Source organism: Solea senegalensis, linkage group LG15 (assembly GCF_019176455.1).
Source record: "Solea senegalensis isolate Sse05_10M linkage group LG15, IFAPA_SoseM_1, whole genome shotgun sequence".
Taxonomy (NCBI): Eukaryota; Metazoa; Chordata; class Actinopteri; order Pleuronectiformes; family Soleidae; genus Solea; species Solea senegalensis.
This window is the reverse complement of record NC_058035.1, coordinates 21,197,870-21,218,341: the sequence shown is the minus strand read 5'-3', so window position 1 is coordinate 21,218,341 and position 20,472 is coordinate 21,197,870. Positions and strand designations below refer to the sequence as shown.

Genomic DNA, 20,472 nt, shown 5'->3' with positions numbered 1-20,472 from the left:
GAATCATTAAAGTGTTTAAAAGCATGGTAAAATATTTTCAGCCTCTTAAATGTGAATTTTTGGTTTTTTATCCATAAAACGCAGAAATCCTTAAAAGTGAATCATTTTGAGTTTGTGGACAAAACCATGACGTTTGAGAACATCTTCATTTCCACAGTTTGTTTAACATTTGCTGACATTTTTTAACCGAACAACTCATCGATTAATCGAGTAATCGGTAAACAAATTCATAGATTATGATGAACAATCATTAACATACACTGTCAGTGTTAAAACAAACTCACGTTATTAATAATATTATCTTTTTATTCTTGTACCTTGTTGAACACTGAGCGGTAGATGGAGTAGCGGAGCTCGTCGGCGCCCTCTGCTGGACACTGCAGGAACTGCTTCTCATGTTCGATAAACTCGTAGAGAGACTTGAAAAAACGTTCCTCGCGCTCACAAACTAAAATGTCCGGTGTAGCGCGTGGTGTGTCTTCTCTTAGACGTGGACTCTTGTTGTATTTTGACTTTTGTGGCTCAGACATTTTGACTCTTTACCTCGCGCTGCTGTCATCGCCTGTGAGGAGACGCCATTTTACAAACAGCCTCGTTGCTATGGTTACCGTGGACCCTCGCGTGAGTAGTTTCCCCTTCGTATAGTTAGCGTTTTAACTTGACTTAAAACTAATCATAGCATTTATTTTTACGGTTTTTTAACGATATAATCATAATTAATTTTAAACTGTTTAAAAAATTATTAGATATGTTAAAATGGCTAACGTAAATGCAAAACGGGTAACAGTACCTACGCCGCCTGCCTGAGATGACAAATATACACGTTAAACTCAGTATAAAAGACGTAGAATGGACAAAATATAAATTCCAGATTGATTCAAACAACATTTTTTTAAAAAGAAGAGAGAGACCGTAACAGAATCGTAAAGTTGTGTGATTTTTTTGATCAGGCGCAGGCGGTTACCTAGTCCGTGCAGAAGTGTGCAGAAAACCCCGTGGCTCGGAAAGAAAGCCCTCTTCTCATGATCCGCCATTAGGAGTGAACCGGTGGTAAGACCGCGCTCCGCTTTAAAACACAATAATCTCACTAAAATAACCACTTTTAACGCCGAGTGTCCGAATGTTTCGCTAACGTAAACTGTCCCGTGTCTTCTCGTGCAGGTGGATTAAACGCCAGGATGCAGATTTTCGTCAAAACCCTCACGGGGAAGACCATAACCCTCGAGGTGGGTGAACCGGGCTGTGATGGAGGCGCAGCGGCCGCCGCAATAAAACTCACTTTACGGTCAATTTGGACCTAAACACCACACTTAACAGCTGAATATGTCACATAGGAACCCCTAATGTGGAATAATATGTGCAAAGTTGTTCCCAGTAGCTGTTGTGTTCTGTCGTTACATGTTAACTAAAGCTAAGTGGCTAAATTAGCAGCTGAAGCTAGCATAAACACGTGTATGTGTGAGAGCTGCTAACCACCACACTGACATTTATTTAACACGTTTACCAGACTAAGATTTACATGTTTAATGTTTTAGAATCATGAGTTAAGTGTCTGGTCTGTGACGTATCACTGACCGGAGGTTCGAGTCCCGGTCTCACCTGTCCGTTTGTCCACAGGTCGAACCCTCGGACACGATCGAAAATGTCAAAGCTAAAATCCAGGACAAGGAGGGTGAGTTACAGAGCTTTCAGTATTTTTATAGTAAAGCAAACTGACGCTCCGAGGTAACGTTGGTTATCAATAGAGATGTAACGATATGAAAATTTCATATCACGGTTATTGTAACCAAAATTATCACGGTTATCACTATTATCACGGTATTGTTAGATGTGTTCAAAATGTTCAAAAAGTACTGAACACACACACTGAAATATTTTAACAAAGTTTTATTTAAAAAAAATATATTTTATATTATATGATGAATATTAATATTATTAATTATCAATCTGACTGACGGACGCACACACACAGGTCCTCACTCTGGCGGATAATTAAGTAGCAGCAGACGTACACAGCATGAAAATAAAATAAAAAACACAGAAACAAACATATTTTGCTCTGCTACGGTACATGTCGTCTGCACACACTACTCGCTTTCGCTGATAGTGCCCAATAACATGTATTTTTACAGGAGTAATGTTCGGTAGCACTTAACTTAGGTTTCCTTTATTGAGAAAATGGGAATGTTTTACAGACAAATCATGACATTTCCCACTATTCCGTATTCCCACCATGTACACTCGCTGAAAGGTTGTGGGTGGTGGTCACGGAAGTGTTACCCCCCTTTGTGGAGTGTTTTTTTTGCATTTTCTGCACAAGGGTTGATTGTTTTCAATTATTTTACCGTCAACATCCTTTAAAAATACAAAATATGCCAGGACTTCTGATCTTGTTTTTTTACTGGGGGGGAAATCTCTGGAGCGAGATCAGCTGTGTTGTCACAGGACAGACAGTGGAAACTGCACATGCGCGCGCCCACTTCTGAATCAAGGTTTTAACGATAATTAATATTTGAAACGGTAGTACTAACCATCGGGAATTTTACCGCGGTTTATCGTCATACCGGTAATTGTTACATCCCTAGTTATCAATGAGCTAATCCAGTGTTCTGATTGTGTAGTTACAGATAACTTATTTTTCATCTGCATTTGCAAATGGATATATTAATGGTCACATGCAGACTGATAATATCTTGTTTCGTAGTTGATTTTCACAACGTATAATTCATAAACAGTAAAACAGTAGTTGAGAATTGCTGACTTGATATTCCTAGCTAATTTAAAAGCAAATTTTGTAAGAGTTTGTGATATTGACATGTTTTTAAAAATGTAAGGTGAACTGACATTTTTAAGAACTGGCCTCAAAACATTGTCACCAGCAGAGAAGCAAGAAAAAACCTTTAAAAGGTTTGGAGAATAAAATGTTGTCAGTTTCAGCCTATGATATGTTAGAAACGCGTTCATGTCTTTATCTCACTGTTAAACACACTTTTGTAACAGGAAACTGAAGTTTGCAAACCACTCACTTTCCCCTCACCAAAGTCCATAGAGAAAATCAGTGATTTTAGTTGTCAGGGACACAGGAGCTGCTGGTCTACTGCTGCCTCGTGTGGTCACTCTGCTGGAAAAGTCTGTAACGGTGTAACTTTAAAGCTGCTTCACAGAAAATGTTTGTGCTCATCTCTGAATCAATAGTACACACACAGTCATAGTAAGCTAAATTAAACCTTGTATCTTAAAATATAAGATTACAATTGATAAAACATGTGTAACGTAAATGTATTGCAGTGTAAACATGAATTCATGTCAAGTTTAAAAAATCTCTGGTTCTAAAAAGCTTGTAAATCAAAGTATTGAATCGACTTCTATTTACACCTGATAGTGGAATTGATATTTAAATCACGGCTCTGACGACGTGTAAAGATCAGTGATCCTCACATCAATGTCAGGAAAAGTTTGTTGCTGTTTTACTTCTGATGCTGTGGTGTAACTGAAGAGATGTAAACATGAACGTTTTTCTCCGATTTCTGTTTTCACATTTATTTTTTTGTCCTGCAGGAATTCCTCCTGACCAGCAGAGGCTGATCTTCGCTGGAAAGCAGCTGGAAGACGGACGCACGCTGTCCGACTACAACATCCAGAAGGTGAGGGAATCGTACACGCTGTCAATCCATGTCGACTTTCGAGATTAAAACATAAATGCTTAAAATCTGAAACTGTGACATTCTGGTTTGTTTCAGGAGTCAACTCTGCACCTGGTGCTGAGGCTGAGGGGTGGAGCCAAAAAGAGGAAGAAGAAGTCGTACACCACGCCCAAGAAGAACAAGCACAAGAGGAAGAAGGTCAAACTCGCTGTGCTCAAGTATTACAAGGTAAAAACGACAACAATAGAACAAATAAACATGGTTTTCCTCTGTTTGTCACAGTTGTGTAAAATATTTAAAATTTTGTGTCCAGGTGGACGAGAACGGTAAAATCCACCGTCTGCGGCGTGAGTGTCCGGCTGACGAGTGCGGCGCCGGCGTCTTCATGGCGAGTCACTTTGACCGTCACTACTGCGGGAAGTGCTGCCTCACTTACTGCTTCAACAAACCTGAGGACAAATAAACAACGTCCACAATAAAGACGCAAATCATTTGACACAAACTTATCTCACTGTTTGTTTACTAACATTTTCACTGAATTCACATTTAAATATGGTCATGAATCTCAAGCTGCTGTTAAACGAAACACACGAACCAACAACGTGTGGTTATAATTTAAATTGTGTAGTTTTTTGTTTTTTTTCTTTAAGGAACTTTGTCCCAAATAGTTTGGTTTAAACTTGACACTTAATAGAATTCATTACTTATTTTCTTTGTGTTGATGGTATTTGAACGTCATAATCCACAAATTGAATTGATTCACAGATGAAAGGTTTTTGTTTTTCCTTTTGTTAATATAAAAAAAACTTTTGATGAAAGGTCAGATCTATATATTTCACATTTCTATTGAGGTAAAATCAGAATCTGTTCAAATTTGACTTAATTTCAAAGCTGAATTTAAGGGGAAAAAAGACGAGATCTCGCTGACCTTCAACCTGGCGTCAGGTCATCTACATCGGGCGATAGGCGGGGTACACCCTGGACAGTTCACAGGGCCACACACAGATGGAGACAAACAACCATTCACTCCTATGGTCAATTTAGAATGTCCAATTTACCTAATTCCCACATAGCATGTTTTTGGACTGTGGGAGGAAGCCGGAGAACCCAGAGAGAACCCACGCACACACGGGGAGAACATGCAAACTCCATGCTTGTTCCAACCGGGGCTCGAACGAAGTGTTAACCACTACACCACCGTGTGGGTTTAATCAGATCAAAATGTTCCCACACGGGGGAAAACTCGCTTTCTCGCAGGCTCCATCAGAATCAGTAGGATAACAAACTGAACTGCACGTCTACGTCACACACAAACCAACAAATCGCAAACACTAACCCACAAAGTGAGCGGATCCATTGTGGTATTTGTATGTTGAACGTCATCAGTGACGTCACTCACCTTTAAAGACACAAGCGTCGATGCAAGCTTCACACAACATTTCCAGGATTTCTCGACATACGCTCCGAAACATTAGCACGGTACGGCCCATCACTGAAGTTGGCACAGCCAACATTATCAACACAATCATCTATCCCAGGCACAGGAGAACAGTCAGGGTTTGTGACCCGTTCACTTTTCCATAATCGGTGCAAAACCGATCCGAGCCGTCAGGTTTTGTAGCCAAAAGACAGGATGAACTCGGAGCGCGTGTGCTGGGCACAGCTATGCCGTTTTCCAACATGTAGTTCACCTGTTTTTAAAGAAATGGCCTCGGGAAAGCGAGTGACTGTACACATTATACTTAGTAAGTACTTAGTTTTAGCAATCTGGCAAACATGACAAGTTTTACAATGGTGACGCACGTCACCTTTTAGCCCTGGCCAGAAAAAGTACTGCAGGATACGATCAAAAGTCTTATTAAGGTGACCAGAAAGTGGATTATCATGTGCTAGTTTCAAACTCTCACTTCGATAACGATCTGTCCCCGAGGCCAGAGAACTTACGCATGAGCACGTTACCTTTTGACAAATCATCCCATCATCATCATAACTCCTCTCCTGAAATCACACATTCAAAGTGAGGACTACTCGCTGCTCACGTGACCTTGGAGTCGAGCTGAGGCAAAACAGAACGGGCAGTGACCTCTGGAGAAGCTGAACAGTCAAACCACTGCTCCACCTCAGCCTCCGGGTCTTTGACGCGTCACGGCACGGGCAGAAAACACTTTGGGACATTTCAATGCCAAATCGTCAGTTTTCTGGCAGAGGAACAACAATTACCTCTGGATTAATGAGAATTTTACCACCAGCTAAATCGTTGCCCAAGAGCAGAGTCTGCCCCTCGATTGGGAGTTGCACACGGAGCCCCGCCTTAACACACCCCTTGACCAAATCTGACGATAGACGTTACGAAGCGGCACGCCCACATATCACACATCAAAACCTCTTACCAGCGGATTTAACGGCAGATTGATCTAAAATGGCAACACATGCTCCAAGATTACAGCTTGGACACAGTGTCCCTGATGATATGAACTGGCACCTTAGGGTCCGACTCTGTCAAAGAGACCAAACCTTTCAGGGTCAGGAGGGCACAGCGGCTCTGCTGAAGCTGAAATCAAAGACACAACAAGAGTAAAGCATCTGTTAATGGTGTGACCACTCTTCTCTTCACCCTTCACAAACGGAGCCTCTTTCTCTCCACCACACTTTATACCGGTGAAACACCAATTTAAAGTCCGACTAACTTATTTGTACTGAAAAATGATCGCAAAGGGAAAAAGAAATATCAAAAAGAACAAGCGCATCAATGCGCCAGCAATGAAGGTATAACAATGCAAAGAACCAATCAGAACCTCAGTAACTAATACTGAAGTTTTGCAAACAAAACATAGACCAAATCAATTTAATGAATTCAAGTGGACAAAATAAATCCAAACGTGCACATCAACACTCAGAGAGAGAGAAACATGTTTTAACAGCCTCCAAACAATGACATCCATCCATCACTGGCTCAAACTGGAGACGTTTTAACAGCTTTGATTAATCAACGCTCCCCACGGGGAAATGAACGTTCTTTAAGAAAAACAAAACCCTTACCCTGAAAAAAGGACCTGGAGATGCCAGCCATACTCAGCTAAAGGGAGGGGGGCCCAGGCCACCCCCTATAGGAAGCTGGGCCCCCCTCACTCCATCCCTGACAAAACCAAATTCTAAACTAAAGCTAAACGAAAAGTAGGAAATAACAACTCAATCAAAGATTAGTGAAAGAAAAAGGTATTTAACTAATCATAATGTGGGACTAAGGTGTCGCTGGCTCATTTTCCTCCACACAGCAGGCTGGTGAGTGAGTGAGTGAGTCACTGAGTGAGTGAGTGAGTGAGTGAGTGATGTCATGGCCACACGCAACATGGACAAATGAAAACTTTAATTTCAGACATAACGAGACTTCCGGTCAATTCAAGTCAAAGAGCGTAAAGTCGACAGAATGCTAAACTAGCATTAACGTTAGCTCCACAGCGCGAGCACCGCGATCATGCAGCAAACTCCGGGTACAACTGACCGGATGAGCCGCTGTTTGAGCATCCAATATATATACATACATGATTAATAGTTCATATCTATTACAGCGATATTTTAATGTTTACCGTCGTTTAAAATGATCGACGGTTTAAAGTCAAATGTGAACAAAAATTAATATTTGAATATTTTACAGTCACGTTCGTTAAAAGGGACCCCCCCCCCCATTCCACAATGGTTGGGTCCACTCTTACTTTTATTTCACTGTGGTGGATTTAGTTTAGTAAATTTAAAAGTAAAAAACTGTTTACAAAGTTAAAAAAAGAACATATTGCTCTTTTGATCTGATTATATTCTAGATTAACTGATTAGTGTTAAAATGTTGAAAAATGTTTCACCTGTTTTTGTCCACAAACGATTCCAATTTCAATTATTTCTCTGTTGATGAAGTAAAGAAACAAGAAAATATTCACATATAAGAAGCTGAAAAATCACACAAACTGGTTTAAATTATTATGATTATTATTATTATTTGATTCATTTATTAATAATGAACTGAAGTGACAGATCTAATCATTTTCAGGACAACATGGATGTAAAATATTAAATCGTCACAAGAGGGCGACACCACTGGCTGTGTATGAACTGAAATAATTCTAAATCAGAATAATTGTTGTAGAAAAGTGTGTGTGTGTTTTTAATCATATTTGATAAAGTCATAATCCACTCATTTAATGGATTAAAATCTAAATATTAAATAGTTTTTTTTCTAATTGCTTTAGTAAATTGTTTGAATAATTTGTCAAGTGTGATATATAATAAAAGAGGGAGTAAAGAAAACAGTAAAACCAAAGTTAAACCTATATATTTTACTATATCTAATTTCTGTGTAAATATAAAACATATAATCCTAATTTGATAAATTTTCTGTGTTCATATTTGAAGAATGTTTTTCTTGTTGGTTTTAAGCAAATCCTCTGGAATTTTGTCAAGATTAAGAAATGAGAGATTTAATAATCAAAAGATTGAAGACCCCCCCCCAAGAAAAGTCAAATCTATATATTTTACTTTTTATAATCTGTTATGTCTGTACATATTATTTATAGTCTCTAATCCCAGTTTTATTTGAAATTTTCTTCCAAACTGTGTGATCATCATATTTGAAAAAGTCATAATCCACAAATGTGTAAAAAAAAAATCTAAATTCCGCCGTTTCAAATTTCTAAAGTGATTAATTTTATTAATTTTGTACGGATTTATAGATTAGAGACGGCTTTCTCGATTTCAGTGTCAAAACAATCTAGAGATTAATTAAAAAAACAAAAAACCTCTAATTTCTATATTTCACTTGTTATAAAAAAATATATTTTTATAAAAATTTTTTTATAAAAACCTAACTTTTAATCTGTTTTTTTGTGTAAAACATCAAAGGTTGAGTTTTTAAAGTAAACAAAGATGAAGAAAGAGATCGGAGTCAGCAATGTTTGTTTACTAAAATAAGGCTATTTTTACTTAAAAATTGTTACATTGGACAGACTCAACATTACACACTTTGTCTTTTTGTCGCGGTTAAAACTCAAACAGATGCTGTACAAAAACAACAAAAACATGACAGATTAACAAAATTATTCTAATCCTGCGACTTTTCTCGTTTGTTTTTTAATGACAGACAAAAAAAGACACTTGACTTTACCATTTGTTTTTTTTAAATAGCTACGGTTTGAACGTTAGCTTCTCTCACACATACACACAGCAGGCTAACACGTGCACGTCGTCCACGCTCAGGAGAGAAACTCGCAAACACTTAAAGGAGCAGTCCCGACTTTTCTAGCTTGCTGTGACGCTGCCACGGGATCAAAAATTTAAAAAACGCACAACATTCTGCCCTTAAAACATCGCAAAGGAAATATTTTTGAATTTCTTTCCAGACAAATTTGCAAAATTCTCCCAAACATTTCGTTTAAATTTGTGTTTATTTAAAATAACAAAAGACTAATATAAAATTTTGCTCTCTTTTGGAAAAAAATAAATAAGGGGCCCTTGTAAAGAAAAGTTTGTGTAAAACATGGTTGAAAAAACAGAAAAGTTAAATTTTTCCAAAACCTTTGACAAAAATGAACGCGTTAGCATCAAATATTGATTTGAACAGATAAATTAGAGGCGGAGCTTAATGCTGATTATTTTGGTTGCGATATTTTTTACACTGACGCTCCTTTAAAATCTCCTGAAAGTTCCGATGTTTGTGTGTAATAATAATAATTTAACCCGACAGTAAACACAGGAAGTAACGAGTCACGATGTACGACACAGTTGAAAGAAGTTCACAGTCTGAGCTGTAGGTGTCGCTCTAGATTTACGTCTAAAGAACAGAGAGAAAAATATGAGCAGAGCTAATATTAGTCTACAATGAAAATGAATGCGACATTCCCGTTGCTCTGTGTGTTTGTTTCACGTCTGTGTGGGAAAAAAAAGTAAGTAAAACAAAAACTTTGTAGCTCTCAGCGATAACATTAGCATCGTTACTTTTTTGGTTTAATAATGGACGACATCGAGCCTATAAAACATATAAAAAAAAGTAACAATCTACAAACTTTAATGCTAACATTATCGGATGATGATTGTGCGATTGTAGTATTAAACTGGAAATGATTGACGATGAAAACATTTTGACAAAAATTTGGGATTAAACAGGTTTTTTTGACCAAAGGAAACGAGGATTGGTCACATGTTGTTGACGGAAAACTAGCATTAGCTTCTGTTTTTGGAGTGACGTGTTGAGTATTACGTATTGTACCTTTAACGTAGCAGCTGATAAGCAATGACGTTGTTTTCCTCCCAAAAGTGTCGCACTTTCAGAGGTGTAAAAACGCAAGAAAACTTCAAAATCCTGACAAAACGTCAAACGCGAAGATTCTACTTCTTTACACAACAGAAAAGTACCGTGATGGCGTGACCGTGATTACATTTCAGTTCCTCTTTCAAACAGAAACTTCAAATCGCAAGCTTTTTTCGGATCCACTGCAGCGACCTGGGAGCGACGGTTCACTCCGTTATTGTCGGAAGTCGGAAGTGATCAGTGCGTTCCAGTTGAGAAGTAAGAAGAAAAAAAAGGACGCAAACATAGAGAACATGTTTTTCGTTTGCTGATAAAACAAAAAATTACGACTCATCTCCCGCCAAACAAATATGACAAAATTGCCATTAGCGATTAAAAATAGCAATGTGTGTACGAGGGTGGGCGGGGTTTGTGAAGTTTTTCTCCCGACTTTTCACAAATGGGAAATCAATTCCAACTCCTTTGACGTTGATCGTATTTTCTGTCGGACGTTGAACTCGACCACAGAGGTTTTTTCGTCTCCGGAGAAGCTGGACGACTTTTATTTACGACAAACACAAACAGACGGACAAACACAGACGGACGGCAGACGTCTCCATGGCGACGCCCTCATCTCCCAGCGTCGGGTCGTCGTCACCATGGCAGCAGTGTTGTGTTTTTGAATCCTAATCCTCTGCTGAGGTGAAGACTCCTGGATATACATGTTATAATAATAACTTTAATAATAACAATAATAATAATAATATTTGTACCTTATATTTCCTCTGATAATTAAATCTACTGGAGATAAAGTTTCAAACATGGCAGGAGGAGGAGGAAACGCTCGTGAAGACGATGTCCAAAAAATAACAGGAAGAGGAGGAGGAGGAGTTTAAAAAAAGCAATCACAACACGCTTGAAGGCCCCGCCCCCTCGCTGCCTCTCGCCATTTGAAATCATTAGTCATCATCGTCTGTTTGGCTTTCACAGAAAGCGTCAAACGCGGCTGTCTGAACAGGAAGAAGAGGAGGAGGAGCTTAGTTCAGCCCTGAGGGCGGGTCCTTTTATTATCTCCCAATGTCTCCTCCTGAGGAAGGGGGCGGGTCTGAGGAGGCAGGTCTGGTCTGGTCTGACCCAGGTCCTGGTCCTGGTGAGTGAGTGGATGAGTTCTGGTGGATCCAGCAGCTGATGAGGAGGAAGATGAGGAAGAGGAGGAGGAGGAGGGAGGGGTCAGATCTTGATGTCCTGCGACTCCACCATCTTGGCAAGCGTCTTCTTGACTCTGAGGATGGTGAGGCGGGAGGCGGGGTTATGAGCCCAACACTCCGACATCAGCTTCAGCATGGCCCGGAGACACTGTGGACACACACACACACACACACACGTATCAATAACTATGACCTGAGAGCTGTGTAGGTTATGTGACAAAATGGCTGCCAGAGAAGAGTGAGATAAAGACGTGAACAGGGACAATGTAAATGACAATGAAGTTAGTCCAAATGAGTGATTCCAACATTGTTTCACAGATAAAGTTTCCCTGCGCAGTGATAAAAACGTGTTATTGATGTGAAAATAATTCAAAAACAAACCTCGTCGCTGTTCCAGCGGTTTGACACTGAGGGTCGAAGTCCCTTCACACAAACCACCTCCAGCATGTCTTCATACGAGGGGTCAGAGGGCACCATATCATAGTATGGTAGCTGGTAATCCTCCACCATACCTGCACCACACACACACACCTGCATGTTACTTAAACTGTCATGAAGTACTGTTTATGTTCAGAAACTAAATGATTTGGAGCAAAGACAGTAGAAAATATTCACATTTAAGAAGCTGAAAAATCACAGAAACTGGTTTTAATTATTAAAAAAAAAACCTAAAACTGAATAATGAAGGTTTGAAATAATACTTGAGTATTCGTGGCAGCCTGACTTTAGATGGGGAAAAAAACAGTGGAATGTTTTCACCAGCAGGTGGAGCAACTGTGTTATTTTTGTCTGTGTTTTTGTCAGACTTAAAACCCAGATTCTTTCTTTTCTAACACCTTGTTTACATGTTTGTGTTTTACATCGTAAAAAAACATTTCATCTAATAATAAACATGTTTTTATTTGTCTTTTAGTTCAGTTTAAGTGACTGGAAACACAAGGTGAACCCGATTCATCTGTTGGAATTAATCATTAGTTGCAGCTCGTGCATGCGTGCGCGTGTGTGTGCGTGTGAGCACGTGTGTGTGCGTGTGTGTGCGTGTACCTCCGGTCACACAGCGTCGGGCCATCTCCCAGATGACCAGGCCGTAGCTGTACATGTCGGCCATGATGTAAGCCTGGAAGTGGTTCTTGTTTAGACTCTCGTCCAGGACCTCGGGCGCCATATAGCGCCTCGTCCCCACCCGTGTGCTCAGGGGGACATCCACCTCGTTGGTGTCGCTACGGCAACAGACACAACAGCAATGTCAGTCAGTCAAATTCATACTGATGTTGGCACAAACGTGAGGTTTATTGTGCGATGGCTCATTAATGCACGTGATTAACACTGATGTCACATGACTGGAGTCACTTTATAAAATCTACATCAGTCTAAGTCTACGACATCTTAAGAACATGTTGACGTCTTAATCTCAATGTGAGACAGACGTTTGTAAACCACTCACTCTCTCACACCAAAGTCCAGAGAGAAAACCAGTGATTTTAAAGATTTTATAATCGATTAATCGGTCGATTATTTTCTCGATTAGTCGATTGGTCCGTAAAACGTCATAAAATCTTAAAAAATGTTGATAGTGTTTGTCAAACCTGGAGATGACGATGTTCTCAATTGTCTTGAATGATTTCTTTGTTATCCAGAGCAAAGAAAAGCTTCAATGAAAAGCTTCAAACCAATTAATCGATTATCAAAATAGTTGTTGATTAATTTAGTAATATTATATTTATATTACTATTATAATATTATAACAATATTAGATATATATTACATTATTATATTAAATTTAGTAATAATCGATGAATCGATTAATTGTTTCAGCTCTAATTTTAACATCACACACACTTACAGGAGTTGTTGATCCACTGCTGCCTCCATCACTAAATTCAAATGTCTGATTTTGTCACTTCAGCATTTAAAATCCTTGGTTCAGATTGATCGCAGTGACACAAAGTGACCACATGAGGCACCAGAGGACCAGCAGCTCCTGTGTCGCTGCCAGCTAAAATCACTGCTTTTCTCTCTGGGGTTTGGTGTGGGAGAGTGAGCGGTTAACAAACGTCTGTCTCACAGTGAGATGAAGACGTGAGTAACAGGTTTAATTTTCACCTGTTGAACTTGACAGCGAGGCCGAGGTCGGCGATGCAGCAGGCCCCGTTCTTCTTGATCAGGATGTTCTTGCTCTTCAGGTCTCGGTGAGCGATGGCCGGTTTGCCCTGTGTGCCGTAGATCTCTGTGTGGAGGTGGCAGAGGCCGCAGGCGGCCGAGTACGCCAGCCGCAGCAGCGTCTGCGTGTCCAGCGTGGTCAGCTTCAGGTAGTCGTACAGCGAGCCGTTCTCGTGGTGGTCGGTGATGAGGAAGAGCTGCGTGAAGGCGCCCGTGCCTTTAATGTCGGCTGCGATGAAGCCTGGAGGAGGAGGAGGGATGATTGACAGGTCACATGAGAGGAAATTTAGTTTAAATGAGGATTTTGTCTGACAACAAAGGGCGCTAACACCAGAAGAAGAAGGAGGTCACACCTAATGACCATTTTGTTTTATCATTGATTTAGGAAACGATGACGTTCTCAAACGTCTTGTTTTTGTCCACAAACCAAAATGACTGAGTTTTAATGATTTCTTTGTTTTATGGAGCAAAGAAATCAGGAAATATTCACATTTAAGAAGCTTAAAAATCACACAAACTAGTTTTAATTATAAAAAAAACATGAATCTGAACTGAAGTGACTGAGATCCAGTGTTTTCAGGACTACATGGACATTTGAAGACACATCTATTTTTCAACAGATGAATCGATCATGAAAATAATCATGAGTTTACTGTACATAAAAACATGTTAGCCACCGGGGGGCGACTCCACTGGCTGCAAATAAACTCTGAATAAAAGTCTAAAGAAACCCGACTTCTTTGTTTAAATGGATTTACAATGACAAAACCTCAAAATGGCCGACTTCAGACTTATGGCGCATTGCCACCGACTCGCCTCGCCACGGCTTAGGTAGCATTTCCACTAGCATAGTAACCTGGTACCAGGTATTATTTCAGTACCTGCTCAGGCGAGGTTCCAAAAGCTAACTATGCGATGATTGGTCAGACTGCCGTCACAGGAAGAGACGTCCCACACACAAATCAAGCTGAACAGTGCCGAACTGTAGATCACTTAAAACTACTTAACAATCCTAAAAACCTGGGTTCATCTCCAACAACTACCAGGGAAACTTCTATATTAAAGTCGCTAGTCACTTGTGTGTGTGTGTGTGTGTGTGTGGCGTATAAAACAAAGGCACCGCAGTTTCACTCAGCCGTGCAGTGATGACTCCGCCCTCGTCAAGTAGGTACTTTTTTGTAGTGGAGATGCAACCTAATTGTGCCGTGCCGAGGTGAGGCGAGCCGGTGGAAATGCGCTATTAGACACATGAGGTTGCACTTGACGTCGCTAACAGCGAAGCAAACGCTCTAAACACTGCAGTGTTGATCAAAGCCTAACAATCTTCGTCTTAAAGAAAGAAAAGAGAAAATGTGACGGTGAGTATTTGTACAACATCAGTGTGTCGTCATGGCGACTTGTCGCCTAACATTCACCTCTGTTGTGAGTTTAAAGCAGAGTAAAAATCAATGGAGGTTTATTGATCCTGGAGTCCTGCAGACTTCAGGCTCCTGGGCTCCGGGAGGCGCCGGCTCTTCCTGAGACTCACAGGTCAGCTGAGGTTTCTGAGGTTTCTCATTTAAAGGGAAAGTTCACCATTTTTATACCACGTGACTCGAACAACACTGACTAACTGTGTATGATTACCGAGGATGTTTTCGTGTCTCATGAGGACGGTCTGGTAGATCTCCGTCTCTCTGAACCAGCTGGCCTCCTCTCTGGTGAAGAACACTTTGACGGCCACCTTCTCTCCTCGCCAGCGGCCCAGCCACACCTCGCCGTAGCGACCTTTGCCAATCTGACGCACCATCTGGATCTGCTTGGCGATGGTTCTCTGCACCTGAGCGGGACATTTACACTGTTTATTTAAATCATTCTCCTTAGACGTGCTCATGTGAGGGATCTCATGGTGCAGTGCTGTGGTCTTACCAGCAGGGGGAGCCCGGAGCCACTGCCAGAGCTCTGTGATTGGTGGATCAGGTCTTTGAGAGACTCTCCTGTAGGGATGAAGACTTCCTGCTCCTGGTCTTTGTGATAACGTTGACGCTCAGTCTGCCACTTATACCTGACACACACACACACACACACAGTTGTTGATGTAAAGTGTTGCTGTAAAGATGTAAAGGTGTTGATGTAAAGATGTAGAGGTGTAAAAGTGATGTAAAGGTGTTGATGTAAAGATGTAGAGGTGTAAAAGTGATGTAAAGGTGTTGATGTAAAGATGTAAAGGTGTTGATGTAAAGGTGTAAAAGTGTTGATGTAAAGGTGTAAAAGTGTTGATGTAAAGATGTAAAAGGTGTAAAAGTGATGTAAAAGGTGTTGATGTAAAGATGTAAAGTGTTGATGTAAAAGGTGTAAAAGTGTTGATGTAAAAGGTGATGTAAAGGTGTAAAAGTGTTGATGTAAAGGTGTAAAAGTGTTGATGTAAAGGTGTAAAAGTGTTGATGTAAATATGTAAAGGTGTAAAAGTGATGTAAAGGTGTTGATTTAAAGGTGTTCACCTGTAGTAACAGACGACAGTGACACAGATGAGCGTGCAGCAGCAGACCGTCATCGAGATGAGGAACGCCAACCAGTGAGGACTACCTTCTGAAAACATTCAGCAGAGAGAGACACAGAGACAAAGACACACAGAGACAGACACAGAGACAAAGACCCAGACAGAGACAGACACAGAGACAAAGACACAGACAGACACAGCAGCATTAATGCGCGTCCACCTTCATTTAAGCAACAACCTGAATCACTGCTGATCACTGTGTTTTACCGGAGGGAGCCTGCGGGGGCAGTGTAGGCTGCAGGTCTCTGTTACAGAAGTCGGTGCTGCAGCACTCGATCGTCCTCCGGGTCTGAGCTTTGGGCGAATCCTGTCAAAAACAATCAATCAATCAATACAGGCTAATAAACCTGAATTCACTGTTTTGATTGCCACCACTAGGGGGAGAAACTACAACATTTACTGTTTTTAAAATATTTAACACATTTAAATAGGAACATTACAGGTACGTTTCCATAAACTTTCCATTGGGAAAATTTGTGAATTTTGGAAATATTCCATGGGAATTAATGGGGATTTTTTTATTCAACCCTAATCATATTTGTTCATAACAAACAAACTTATCGCAGATTGAGGTAAACATCGTAACGTTACCTTGCACTGGAAGTGTGAGCCTTCGTACTTCATGCAGCCCGAGGTGAGGAGGGCCTCGCCGTGCTCGTCCTCCTCGATGATGGCGAAACACTGACCGTTGGTCCTGAAGAGACAAACGCAACAAACACTTTTTATAGCTAACCTCTGACCTGTTCCAGGGTTTGAACCGGCAACCCTGCAGTCACAAGCCCAAGTCCCTTCCACCCGGACGTGGACTCGAACTTGGACATTTGGAAAAACATTCAAACGTGGGGGACGAGGCTAGAAGAACACCAGACTGTTGTCATATCTGCACTCTCAGGACAGCGAGATCCCCTTTGAATGTCCTCATCAAAAAAGGAAGACAGTGATGTTGATTTGTGGTCAACGTGGAGGACACTTCGAAAAACATATACAAGAAAGCGTGTCTGTCTCTACTGTGTCTCTGCTGTGTCTTTACGGCGTCTCTACTGTGTCTCTGCTGCGTCCCTACAGCGTCTTTACAGTGTCTTTACAGCATCTCTGCTGCGTCCCTACAGCGTCTTTACTGTGTCTTTAGTGTCTCTGCTGTGTCTCTACTGTGTCTTTACGGCTTCTCTGCTGCGTCTCTAGTGTGTCTTTACGGTGTCTCCACTGTGTCTATACAGTGTCTCTGCTGTGTCTCTACTGTGTCTTTACAGCTTCACTTCTGCGTCTCTACTGTGTCTTTACGGCGTCTCTGCTGCGTCTCTACTGTGTCTTTACAGCTTCTCTGCTATGTCTCTACTGTGTCTTTACAGCGTCTCTACTGTGTCTCTGCTGCGTATCTACTCACTGGCAGGTGTTGTTTGTGGCGTCCTCAGGACAGTGTCCGGAGCAGTAGCAGCTGAGGAACCGCGCGGCGTCCTCGGGGGCGATGGTGGAGTCGTCCCCGGGCCGTCCCCGAGCCTCAGGATTCACCCCGGTCCCCTGCAAGACGTGGTCCGGGTTCTGACCTGCAGCTGGACACACACACACACATCGAGTCATTTATGTGAATTGCTAAAAGGTGGAGCTACACAACACTGAGGGTCACAGTGTAACAATTATGGTAAACAAACAACAAAACAAACTCTGAGGTCATGTGACTGAGAGCAGGTTTATCAGAGGTGAAACATTCCTCCTCTATCAGCGTGTGTGTCCATATAAGGACGACAGGCTATTTTTAAATGTCCAAGCACAACTTTGACTGCGTCTCCTTTTCTTTTCCCACAAGTTCAACAATAACAACGATAATATTTCACATCATTGTAATTATTATATATATAAAAGCTGATGAATAGATTATTAAACAGATGAACTGTTACAGGCCAGTTCGATTCCCTGAACTGTGTCCGTCTTCAAACAGAAGTGAAATAATGTTCTACGTCGACTGAGAAGCAGAGAATCATCGACATAGAGAAGAACAATCGCAATAAAAAGGAAAATGAGCGTAAACCGTCCTTTCTGGGATCTACAGGGGGCAGCAGAGCTCACAGAACTGAAGTATCACATCAGGACAATAACACCAGGGATTCAATGTGTTAACGTTGCCGCGGTAAACATAGCTTTTACATAATTTTATGTAAAGCTCATGAGTGAAAAGTCAGAAGGCACAAATGAATGAAAATCTAAAATGTGTAAAAAGTTTTAATTTTCTGGCTTTTAAAGCAGAGGTTCCAAACTCGGGGCCCGTGGGCCACATGTGACCACTGAATATCAGGCAATAATTTTATTTCTGGATGTTTTTTTATTTATATTGCAAACTATTCATCTTTCCACACCAAAACAAACACTTTTATTTTTGAAATGACGTGAAATATCATAAATATTATTATTTTGAAGGTTGGACTTTTTTCTCACTTGACAGGGAGACACTGTATTTTTACGTGTGATAAAATCTAATCTGTATAAAAATGACATTATTAATCAGTTTTTTTCCCTAAAAACTCAAACAGTGTCATAATAGTTTGATTCATGTAGTGGGGGATTAATAATCTCTTCATAAATGACAGTTATGGTGTCTGGTGGAGATAATCCTGATGTGAAGTTTTCATATCCTCTCTATTTTATTTCAGGGGGGAGAAAGAGTGAAAATATTTCATTTATCTTTTTATGAGATGAAGATAAAGAGTTGAGACGTTTTAATCCATGTCTAATCCTGCAGCTCTGATAATCCCTGTTCTGATATCAGACTCTTTATCTACACTCCTCCTTTAATACCTCGTTTCTCTCTCTCCTCCAACTCCCTCCTATCTTCTGCCTTCTCACTTCTACTGTAGCTCCTTCAGCTCAGAGTGAAAACAGTCGTGTCTGGACTTGACTCACAGACACTCACTCACACCTGTACTTTGGAGCTCCCTGGTCGCCACGGCAACAGTCCGTCTGTCTCTGCCCCTCCTCCTCCGATTCTCAGCAGAGACTGAACTGTCTTTTTTTTTCTTTTTATCATTTCATATCAATATAAAAACCACTCCACACCAAAGCCCATAGAGAAAACAGCTGATTTTAACATCACGCACACAGTTGTTGATCCACTGCTTTGTCACTTCAGTGTTTGAAAAACTTCAGATTTCAGGTTCAGATTTACCTCAGTGACACAAAGTGACCACACGAGGCAGCAGTAGAACAGCAGCTGCTTTGATTTTCTCTCTGGACTTTGGTGTGGGAGAGTGAGTGCTTTTACAAACTTCAGTTTTCCCAAACAAACACACTCAAACTATACATTTGAGACATCAACAACAATGTTTTCATCCAAATGATCTTAATTTTACAACCTTTGAGGATGAAGACGACGACTGTAAACAGGAGAATTCTGTGTTTTTCTGCTCATAAATGACAAAAACTCTCTGAATTTTACCGTTTTGTAACCGGAGCACATTTCACTCAAGTCTGAGGTTTCCAGTTGTGAAGCAGCTGCACATTTTTACACCAAGCGATGATATCATCTGTCTACGGCTGAGAAACCTCACCGAGACTTTCCCATGGCCCCGCCCACCCCTCTCCATACAGGGCGGCTGTGATTGGCTGTGGCGTTGTGACTGACAGGAGAGAGGAGGAGGAGGAGTGGACATGGCTGCTGTCTCTGTGTGTTCCATCCACATGTGGCCTTAATTGTGCCAGCAGTCAGAGTGGAGACTGAGGTCTGGCAGAGAGCATGCTGGGTAATCAGACGCTCTTAAAGTGACAGGACGCTGCTTCTCTTCTACATGCACGACGTGCTGCGACTGATGTTTGTCCAGAGCCGGCGTCAGAACGTCTCATCTGAATATGGCAGCCGGGACCAAGACCAGGACCGGAGGGGACACTGAGGACAGTCTCTGTGGTCAGGAGACGAAGCGTCGCTCAACAGGAACGTTTACAACTGCCAGCTGAGCCAGACTTCTGAGCCATGACTCATCGTCTGCAAACACGCTGACTAATCAAGACGATGAAAAAAAAAGACTCACTGCTACAGTACGCCGGTTCACACACGGCCACTGGGGGTGCCAACGCGAGGTTTTTAAGCCTTTTTGATTTTAGGAGTAGAATAATAAATTTTTGGTAATTTGACATAAAACTGTTCAACAAATAATTCACTTTAAAGACTTCAAACTGTGTCATGTGACTTACTGACAGTGAATTTCTTCTTATTTTACCAAAATGAATGAGAATGGTCAGTCAGTCAGTCATCATCTAACCGCTTTATCCTCCACCAGAGGGTCGCGGGAGGTGCTGTGCCAATCTCAGCTACATCGGGCGTTAGGCGGGGTACACCCTGGACAGTTCGCCAGTCCATCGCAGGGCCCGGGTCTTCTCGCTGCAAGGCGAGAGTGCTAACCACTACACCACCGTGTGACCTGAATGAGAATGGTATTTGTTTTAATTTTCTTAGCTCAGCATTTCTGAATTAATTAAATAATTTAAATAATCTAAATAATTTTTCTGCTTGGTTATTCTGATTTAATGCGGCAATTTTTCAGTCAGTCAGTCAGTCATCATCTAACCGCTTTATCCTCCACCAGAGGGTCGCGGGGGGTGCTGTGCCAATCTCAGCTACATCGGGCGATAGGCGGGGTACACCCTGGACAGTTCGCCAGT

The 20,472-nt window shown here is 41.2% G+C and overlaps 2 protein-coding genes across 5 annotated transcripts in view; one reads left to right on the top strand and one right to left on the bottom strand.

The window, feature by feature from the left end:
- The first annotated feature begins 965 nt into the window (after nt 1-965).
- LOC122781846 (ubiquitin-40S ribosomal protein S27a) lies at nt 966-4,146 on the top strand. The gene is made up of 6 exons (XM_044045910.1): nt 966-1,050; nt 1,162-1,226; nt 1,618-1,672; nt 3,559-3,644; nt 3,741-3,872; nt 3,958-4,146. The coding sequence occupies exons 2-6, from the start codon at nt 1,179-1,181 to the stop codon at nt 4,105-4,107; spliced, it is 471 nt and encodes a 156-aa protein (XP_043901845.1). The 5' UTR covers nt 966-1,050; nt 1,162-1,178; the 3' UTR covers nt 4,108-4,146.
- Nucleotides 4,147-8,586: 4,440 nt separating this feature from the next.
- LOC122781834 (bone morphogenetic protein receptor type-1A-like) overlaps nt 8,587-20,472 on the bottom strand; it is a 32,653-nt gene continuing 20,767 nt past the window's right edge. For 3 of the 4 annotated variants that reach the window (XM_044045895.1, XM_044045897.1, XM_044045896.1), the window contains 10 exons: nt 17,210-17,375; nt 16,417-16,519; nt 16,033-16,132; nt 15,767-15,854; nt 15,195-15,330; nt 14,913-15,105; nt 13,230-13,527; nt 12,171-12,346; nt 11,508-11,638; nt 8,587-11,274 (listed from right to left, as the gene is read on the bottom strand). In XM_044045895.1, coding sequence (XP_043901830.1) covers nt 11,149-11,274; nt 11,508-11,638; nt 12,171-12,346; nt 13,230-13,527; nt 14,913-15,105; nt 15,195-15,330; nt 15,767-15,854; nt 16,033-16,132; nt 16,417-16,519; nt 17,210-17,375 — 1,517 coding nt within the window. In that variant the 3' untranslated portion in view covers nt 8,587-11,148. The remainder of the gene's footprint in view (nt 11,275-11,507; nt 11,639-12,170; nt 12,347-13,229; nt 13,528-14,912; nt 15,106-15,194; nt 15,331-15,766; nt 15,855-16,032; nt 16,133-16,416; nt 16,520-17,209; nt 17,376-20,472) is intronic. The other variant, XM_044045898.1, reaches the window with a different exon arrangement.